The following is an 8,931-nucleotide window of genomic DNA, read 5'->3' as shown; positions in this document are numbered from 1 at the left end:
TTCAGGCTGGTGAGCGGTGGGAACTGAGCTCCCCTCAGGTTCTGGTTGGTGTGGGGTGGGGAACTGAGCTCCCCTCAGTTTCAGGCCCGAGAGCGGTGGGGAACTGACCTCCCCTTGCGTTTGGCCCAGTGAGTTGTGGTTAACTGTTCTTTCCTCAGGTTCTGGCCAGTGATCGGTGGTGAACTGTCCCGCTCATTGTTTTGCTGAGCTCCCTGTCTTCTCCTCACTCTCTGGCCGAGTGAACTCTCTTGTCCTCATGGTGGCTGGGTGAAGTGTGGCCACCGACACTCAACGCTTTAACATTATATAGGTACCACCCGTGTAATTTTTACACGTGGCTTTTTAGTTTCCCCTGTGCAACACAGGAATCTTTTCAAAAATCCTAAAACCCTTCTTGCCATCCCTTTTCGGGGCTGGGTATGATCAGAGGAAGACTGCAGGTTGTCTTCACAAGATGGCCCAGCTTGGCCGTTGGTAGTGGTTCTCACCTCTGTGCCTCCACTACAGCTTCTGGGGCTGCTGCTGCTCTGGGTGGCAGGGGAAACCTTATTGTCACCTTGGAGAGCTGGCCTCAGTTTCTGATTCTTTAAGTCCCTGGTGTCTGGCTGGCTAGTACTCTCCAAGTGTGCACTGCCACCCTGGCTGATGTTCTCCAAGTGCGCACTGGCAGCCTGGCTGATGTTCTCCAAGTGCGCACTGGCAGCCTGGCTGATGTTCTCCAAGTGCGCACTGGCAGCCTGGCTGATGTTCTCCAAGTGCGCACTGGCAGCCTGGCTGATGTTCTCCGAGTGCGCACTGGCAGCCTGGCTGATGTTCTCCAAGTGCGCACTGGCAGCCTGGCTGGTGTTCTCCGAGTGCGCGCTGGCAGCCTGGCTGATGTTCTCCAAGTGCGCGCTGGCAGACTGGCTGATGTTCTCCAAGTGCGTGCTGGCAGCCTGGCTGATGTTCTCCAAGTGCGCGCTGGCAGCCTGGCTGATGTTCTCCAAGTGCGCGCTGGCAGCCTGGCTGGTGTTCTCCAAGTGCGCACTGGCAGTCTGGCTGATGTTCTCCAAGTGGGCACTGGCAGCCTGGCTGGTGTTCTCCAAGTGCTCACTGCCTTTCTGGACGACGATCCTCTTCACCTCCACTCTAATGGGAGGGGTGGCAATACTCCAATCCAGGGCCCCTGGTGGTATGGTGGTGGACACATTGAACTCTGGGCTCGGTGGTGGATTCCGAGGTTCTCTGCTTTTCTTCCATGATCCCCAAGTCCCCTGGGTTGTACAGAGTGTTCTGTTGGAGTCAGAGGAGGATATGGGACTTACTTTTATTGTTCGGCTACCGATGGTAAGTTTCATATTTAAGATGCGATAAGTGCCCATGATGCTATTAAATTTTCTCTCTGTCAGGGATGATTCTATTTCCTCCTGTTCATACCCCAGTGTTCTCATGATTTGAGTTACCTGGGGTCTAAGTTAGTAGAGGATGGTTCGATGTAGGGTGTCATTTCCTCTGCCTCCCCAGTATTGACCCAAACATCTTGTATAATCACTCTGAGGGTGGGGCTTCGGCCGGGGTCGATGTTGATCATGGTCTTTAATGTGGTGGGCTGTTTCTGTTTACCGCGACCCGCACGGGAAAACGACAGGTTCTTGAGCGGAGGAGCTGGGGATTAAGAAATTAAAGAAAGACCAAGATGCAGAAATAGATTTTAAGCTGGGGCCAGGTGGGCGCCATCCTCTCTGATGGAGAGGCGGCGAAGCAGCTGAGCCACACAGCAGGTTTATTTTTAAGGCCTAGATTTACATATCTAGTTCCGCCCCTGCCTGATTAACATGTCCAGCCTTATTGGGGAAGCATGTTCCCAGGGCGTGGCTGCCTATGCTCTGAGTTCAGCTGACAATAATAAGAAAATGCCTAGGTGCCTCCCAGGCGGCCCTCTACATCTCCCCCGTTTTTGTTTTTTAAGCTACTATAATAAAAGTAAAATTTTAAACGTTAATAGTAGGGCTCTAGAATTAAAACAATTGTAAACAATACAAATGCAAAAACTAAACTACATACATGTTATCATTTTCAAAATTTGAACGTTAAGAACAAAACTGGCTATTAAATATTAACAAAACAATGCCAATGCAAAACAACAATATGAGAAATCAGAACTATGGACATATTAACATTTTTGCTACTAAATGAAAAGAAAAGTCTCTTTTGCTGCTGGTGTATATTTACTCAGAGTCCTTGGACTTGGCTGCGCAAGACTGCAGAAGACTGGCAGCTAACAGATGCCAATCTGTTGCGCTTCAGTCGTTAACCTTTTCAGATGACTCCATATTGGCACAACAGTCCCTTGCATCTTTCAGTTTTCTTCTTCCCCTTTGCTGTCATTAGGGCAGTATTTAGTCCTTTAGAGTGAATGGACACAGGAGCTTGTCTGAGTCCATTGTGGTGACGGATGTAACGCTCTGGCACCTGAATTGGCTGCATTGCTCCTTCTTCCTTGCTCTTGGTCCTGGGCAACCTGCAGCAATGCACAGGTGCTGACTGCTATCATGACAAGGCGTCCTCACCGTCTCCATCTTTGAACTGTCTTTCCTGTTTTTGTGGCTGGAGCAATCTGATCAGTTGGGATCTGTTGTTGCAGGAATCCACATGGTCTGGGAGCTGTTCTTCTGAAATATACAAACATATTCTCGACCAAAGGTTAAAGGGAAAACCTTGCTTGGGGTCTTTTCTTTAAAATGATCTTCTCCTGGCTTTCCCTGATCTCATGTGTTTTTTCTGGGTGTCTTGCTGTTAGCATTAAATGAAAAATTTTATCTAAATGTAATTTAGTTATAGGATATTTTTCTTTACATGGTATTTTTCCACTATCCCCCCTTTTTTATTTAATTATTAGGAGGATTTTTGGAAAATTTACAATGCAGTCTAGATAACTTTAAATTCCAACTTCTTGCACAAAAATATGACTGCTTTAGGTTCATAGCATGTTAATTTTATCACGAAATGAAAATTTTGGTTAATACCTTTTGAATAATTACTTATTTCAAATTAGCCAAATTTAATTTGAAAACTTGACAACTATTTTACTGTCAAATTTAATATTTTAACAATAATCTTAATTTGCACTGTGAATATTAATTGAAAGGATCACTTTACGTCCTTGAGGAGGCTTAAGCATTCCTGTTGTTAGGCTAGATTTAAATTTAGGGTCTGTTAACTAAGCCTTCGTTTTTCTGGGTATCATTTTCAGCTGGACCAAGTCTCTTCTGTTATTTGGTTCCTGATCTGGGCTGGGCATGGGAAGCAAGAAGCCAGCCATAAGGGCAGGAGACCTTCCTCAGAAGGGGCGAGTGTTCAAGCCCCTGCACCATTGGGGGGGTGAGGATCTGTGCCCCACCTCTGTTGAACCCCAAGTTTTCTCCTACTGGCCCCCCCCGACTGTGCCTGTCTTAGGTCGCCCCACCCTGTGGGGTCTTACCCGTCATTGACTACCAGCCGTACTCTCTGGGCCAAGTAGGGTGATGTGAGATTCAGTTCTGTCTCCTTGGTAGTCTATGTCCCTCTGGCCTCCATGCCCAGCAATTGCCTTTGGATCCCCCCTTGCCTGCTGGCGGGCCCCGGCATTGATCATAGGGAACCCAGGTTTCTTCTCCAGAGAGGGCCCAGCTTACGCCATTGGGCAAGAGACAGATCCATGGTACCAGCTTTTCATGATCTCAGTTTGAACGGAGAGCTCAGATAACAGTTGCAGACAATTGGAATCCTCTTGGCAAAAAAAAAGTTCAAGAGAGGTCAATACAGAATGTTTAAGTGCCTTCCCAGGAGGGAATAAATCCTTTCATGTAGAATTAATTTGTAAGTTTGTTTGGGATAAATGCACAATATACCGTTTTAAAGCATCAAAACTATTAATGAAACTTGTAGAATTATACCATGTAAGAATATTCTTTGCCCTAGGTCATGACAACTTAATTTTAAACTCAAGGTTTGGAATAAGGAACCTAGTTTTCAAAAAAAAAAAAAAGAAATTTACAGAAGCAGAGACAGTATGCTATCTAAATTACAGTTTTGGGTAAACACATTATCTAGAGTCCTCGGGTAACCCAGGTTAAACTTAGGCATGTTATCTAAATTACAGTTTTGGGTCTCCAGAACATGGAGCCGACATGTTAACTGGAGCCCTCTGACCTTGGGATAGTCGTGCTGTCCCTCCCAGGTAAAGGAAAAATGTGCCTTTTACTAGGATTCAATTGCTTACAAGGATAGTAATTTAAGTAAGTATTTTTTTTTTTTAAAAAAAAAAGGCAAAGCAAGTAAATTTAGTGTTTAGTATACTTCTGATACACAAGGGACAAACTCTGCCCCACCTCCAGCCTGATTTTTAAAATGCAGTAACAAGGAGCTTTTGTTATTTCAAATTACATCTTAAATTCCACTGCTGTATTTTAAGAAATATTAAACAAAATAACTTGTTTTGCCCTTTCTAGAGGCAAAAACTTAAAATATATATTTATTAATTTTTATTTGATAAAGCTTTCCATGTGATTTCAAGTATATTAAATTTGGTTAAATTAAAAAATCCTTTAAAAAGAGAGAATAAACTTTTGAAAACATTTCAGGGCCCGTGAAATTTCTCAAAGTCATTTCTTGGTTATAGTTTTGAAATCCAACTTGAAAGACTATCAACTCTATATATATTTCTTATAATTATTAAGAGATCAATTAAATTTAAACTGGTTTTAAAATTTCGGTTGGGATCACAGAAATTGGATTACTGCTATCAGTTCCTTTTAAATACTTTGATATAAGCTATTTAACTTTTGTTTAGGGAGGGAACATATAACCTCTAATTGTCCTTAGTTTAAGGAAAGTAGGGTTTTCTAGATTTAAGAGAGTAGAAAAATGACTTAGCCTTTTAAGGGAATACGAGCTTTATTGTCGGCCCTTATAAAGCCAACTGCTTAAAACATTGGTCTATCATATCACTTAAATTATATTAAGACCGTGATTGCTAACTTTATTAAGCATTAAAAATATCTTCTTAAAAATAGTATTAAATAAATCTGAGAGGCAAGCATACTTTATGCCTCATTCGCATTTTTGTAGTAAAACACCACCTTAAAGCTCTACCCCTGAAATTCTAGCGTGCCTCAGTGAGCAGACACTCCTTCTGTGATTGACTAAATCAGAGGGAGGGGCCTTTGCTGTTTTAAGATGGCGGCTCCCAGGGGAGCGGCAGGCCATGTGGCTGACATGGCAGCTGCTAAGTCACGCAGCCCAAAATGGTGGCTGTCTACACTGTTTTCTTTTGACAGAGCAAACCAAGATCCCTAAAAGATAGATGACCAACATTATATTGTAGACAAACAGAAATCTCATTAGCTTTTTGTACCCTTTATAATTATCTTAAAGAATATCAATCAAATTTAAACTTGTTTTTGTATTAAAAAATTTTCAGTTGAGATCATAAAATTTTCTTTTTTAAATAAGACCAAGAAGTAACATATTTAGAATTTCTAATTATTTAAGAGAAAACACATTTTATTTTTAAAAAACAAGTTATACCTTAGATATTTAATTAGTTTCTCCCGATTCAATTTGCACTTTGAACTTTCAGAGCTTACAAGTCAAATATTAGCAGTTCTTTGATTAACTACATTTTTATATTTTTAAGAATAAATTTTAAAATCTAATAATTAACTTTAAACCATGTTTTTTCTGCCCTGCCTGGGGAAACTGAGAAGTAAACTTGTATTAAAAAATGACTACTGGTGGAAAGCTGATTTCAAAGGAACCAACTTTTGGCCGCTTGACCTTTTCTAGGAAGGTCGGCTAGCAAAAGGTGTAGCCATTGAAATGCAAATTAACATTCCAAAAGATGGCTGCTGTCGGGAATTGGATTACCTGAATGCTAGGGTAAGGGCGTGTCTACCACTCCCTCCATTAAAAAAAGGGTGTAGCTTTAAACTTTTTAATGGCAAGAAATGAGACCTTAAACTTTCAGAGCTTTAAATCTTAGGTAGCAAATTAAATACTTAGCGTTTTTCAGATCAATACTTTTACATTTAAGGATACATTTCAAATAAAATATAAGGCATTTTCAATTAATAGATTAACATTTATCATCTAGACTTCATACTAGGCATACTCAGATCAACATTTTAGTATTATAAATCTCAATATTTTTAGATGATTTGAACTTAAAAGTTTTAAGTTTCCAGCCAATAAGCCTGGCATGGCTGCTAAATTTCAAAATGGTCACAATTTTCCTGCTGGGGAAGTTAAGAAGTGAACCCATGGCTATTCACATGTAAACTTGACTATCAACTTCCTGGTGGTACTTGCCTCAGGGTGAGAAATTTCAAAAGAGCTATTTTAAATCGCCTTGGGAAACCAGCCTGTATTTCTTTCTTAGGTTCATCTCTGCCATTTTTAAGGCCAAAACAGTCTCGGGTTTTTATTCTGTACACAGCAAAAGGTCAAGTTCAGCTCAAAACTATGCGCACTCGTTTTTAAACTGGCCTTTTCCCTTTACATGTGCACAGAAATCCCGGATACATTTATGAATTTGTAAAAGCTTTAAGTCATTAGCTGGAAAAAAGGATAAAGATGGCGAAGATAAGGCGAAGAAGTGGCGTCCATATTGGATGGCCACGTGGTCTTCCTCCACCTCCTTGTTTCTTAGGGGGAAGATTCAGTAATGGTCTGGCATTTACTCTTTTTATTTTATTTATTTTTCAATTTTTATTTATTTTTATTTTTCAAGGAAAGAAAAGATTTTTTAAGATAAAGAATCATTGGCAGTTGCTGAGAAATTCCTTTAATCTTTTTCTACTTGGTTACAAATAGTTTACACGTGGAGGCAGGAGGTGCAGATGGTATTCTTAGAGACTCGCACCCTTCCACTCCAGGCTGTAAGGCCGTGGCAGCACCCCACTTAGACATTCTTAAACTCTCCTGTGCTGAATCAAGGCCATCGCCAATTAAAATAGGAATTTTCTCTGGACTTTTTGCTGAGTATTGGTCACACAACTGCTTTCTAACTTTTTCCCAGGTTTCATCAACAAAGCTTAAGAAAGAAATCAAGAATATGACTACAATTAACAGAGCATAGTTTAAAGCATACTTATAAGTATTTGAGAGTAGAGATCTCTTTCCCGAGACTCTGAATTACCCATATTTTACACCCGGTTGATTCAATTCACACAATACACTCCTTACCTTCAATCTGTCGTGTGCACACTTCTAGGAGCGACCCCCTCGCTTTCTTCTCTTGCCTCCTTACTCAATCCCTGTTTGGCGCGCCAAATGTGGTGGGCTGTTTCTGTTTCCTGCGACCCGCACGGGAAAACGACAGGTTCTTGAGCGGAGGAGCTGGGGATTAAGAAATTAAAGAAAGACCAAGATGCAGAAATAGATTTTAAGCTGGGGCCAGGTGGGCGCCATCCTCTCTGATGGAGAGGCGGCGAAGCAGCTGAGCCACACAGCAGGTTTATTTTTAAGGCCTAGATTTACATATCTAGTTCTGCCCCTGCCTGATTAACATGTCCAGCCTTATTGGGGAAGCATGTTCCCAGGGCGTGGCTGCCTATGCTCTGAGTTCAGCTGACAATAATAAGGAAATGCCTAGGTGCCTCCCAGGCGGCCCTCTACATTTAACAGTGTGTGGCACGGTACAGATAGAAAAGACGGAATAGAAAAGTCCCCGCTCAAGATGTGCTCCCTGAGTTGTTCTAAGGTTTTGCCCACAAACGGACGTACTCCAGTCAGCATCTTATAGAGCACGACCCCCATACTCCACACATCTACCTTCGGGCCCTCGTAAAGTTCCAGCCTGAACAATTCTGGGGCCTTATAGTTGGGAGTGCCACAAAACGTGAGTTTTTCATCCATAAACACAGCACTAAGTCCGAAGTCAGCCAGTTTTATATTCAACCCCATGTCCAGGAGATTTTCGGGTTTTATGTCCCGGTGGACAATATGTTTCTGGTGACAGTAGTGGACAGCCGACAGAAGCTGCCGGAATGGGGCTCGTGCTGCCTCCTCCGATAAAGGACCCCACCTCTTTAGATGTTGATATAAAGTACCTGAATAGGCATACTCCATAAACATGTATACCTGGTTGTTGGTGTTGACCACTTCGAACAATTTTATGATGTTCGGGTGGTTTAATTCTTTCAGACAGTAAATCTCTTCGGCCATGTCTGCGGGATCTTCACAGTTGACTATTTTCACAGCCACCTTCCTGTTGGTTAGGAGGTGGCGGGCCAGTCTCACTTCTCCAAAGGAGCCCCTCCCGATGTTATCGAGGATGGCATAGTTCCCACACAGCCACTCCACTTTGACCGAGGTGTCCTCAAAAAAATCACACATGGTGATTTAAATGTTCTACTAAAGGGGATCAGTGGTAGGAGGGGAGCAGGAGGAGGAGGAAGAGGAAGAGGAGGAGGAGGAAGAGGAAAATGAGAAGGAGAAGGAGGAGGTAAAAAGAAACAACCAATCAATCTGCCAATCCACTACTACCAACCAATCCAACCAACCACTACAACCCAACAGCTTCCTGGACTCAGCCAGAACCTTATATAGGATTGGCTTGGAATCGCATCACAATGGTGCCTTATGAGGTCAGAGCAAGAAATGGACTCATCATGGTTGGGGATGGACCACAGTGGTTTTCTCACTTTTTGGTGCCATGATCCTTATACTCTGGGGAAAAATAAAATGACCACAAAAGAGCTTTTTTATAATGCGGAATATTAAAGATTGATGTATACTTTATTAGAAATGAAAATCTGAAGAGAAGGAAGGGAGGGAGGGAGGGAGGGAGGGAGGGAGGGAGGAAGGAAGGAAGGAAGGAAGGAAGGAAGGAAGGAAGGAAGGAAGGAAGGAAAGTCTGACTTATTCTCATGCTCCAGGTCTCAGTTCAAATATCACCTGCTTAGTGAGCTT

The 8,931-nt window shown here is 42.3% G+C and overlaps 1 protein-coding gene across 1 annotated transcript; it reads right to left on the bottom strand.

Annotated features, from left to right (window-relative positions):
- Positions 1 to 501: 501 nt before the first annotated feature.
- On the bottom strand, positions 502 to 8,355 carry LOC139010113 (serine/threonine-protein kinase MARK2-like). Its single transcript, XM_070414206.1, has 5 exons — positions 7,779 to 8,355; positions 1,443 to 1,644; positions 1,032 to 1,128; positions 797 to 968; positions 502 to 527 (listed from the first exon to the last, which is right to left on the bottom strand). Exons 1-5 carry the CDS (start codon positions 8,353 to 8,355, stop codon positions 502 to 504), a joined length of 1,074 nt encoding a protein of 357 aa, XP_070270307.1.
- Between the last annotated feature and the right edge of the window lie 576 nt (positions 8,356 to 8,931).

This window comes from Myotis yumanensis, unplaced genomic scaffold (genome assembly GCF_028538775.1).
Source record: "Myotis yumanensis isolate MYYU_CA2020_CCGP unplaced genomic scaffold, mMyoYum1.0.hap1 SCAF_5, whole genome shotgun sequence".
Lineage (NCBI taxonomy): Eukaryota > Metazoa > Chordata > Mammalia > Chiroptera > Vespertilionidae > Myotis > Myotis yumanensis.
The sequence above is the reverse complement of the archived record's forward strand: the minus strand, read 5'-3'. Positions and strand labels throughout refer to the sequence as shown.

Bases quoted from the DNA above. Each gene is read 5' to 3' on its own strand.
- LOC139010113 (XM_070414206.1), bottom strand. From the start codon at position 8,355: ATGTGTGATTTTTTTGAGGACACCTCGGTCAAAGTGGAGTGGCTGTGT. The intron at 1,645-7,778 runs GTATGGGGGTCG...CTTAATCCCCAG, and splicing joins CCCGAAGGTAGATGTGTGGA to CTCCTCCGCTCAAGAACCTG. The intron at 528-796 runs GTGCGCACTCGG...CCTGCCACCCAG, and splicing joins GAACATCAGCCAGGCTGCCA to AGCAGCAGCAGCCCCAGAAG.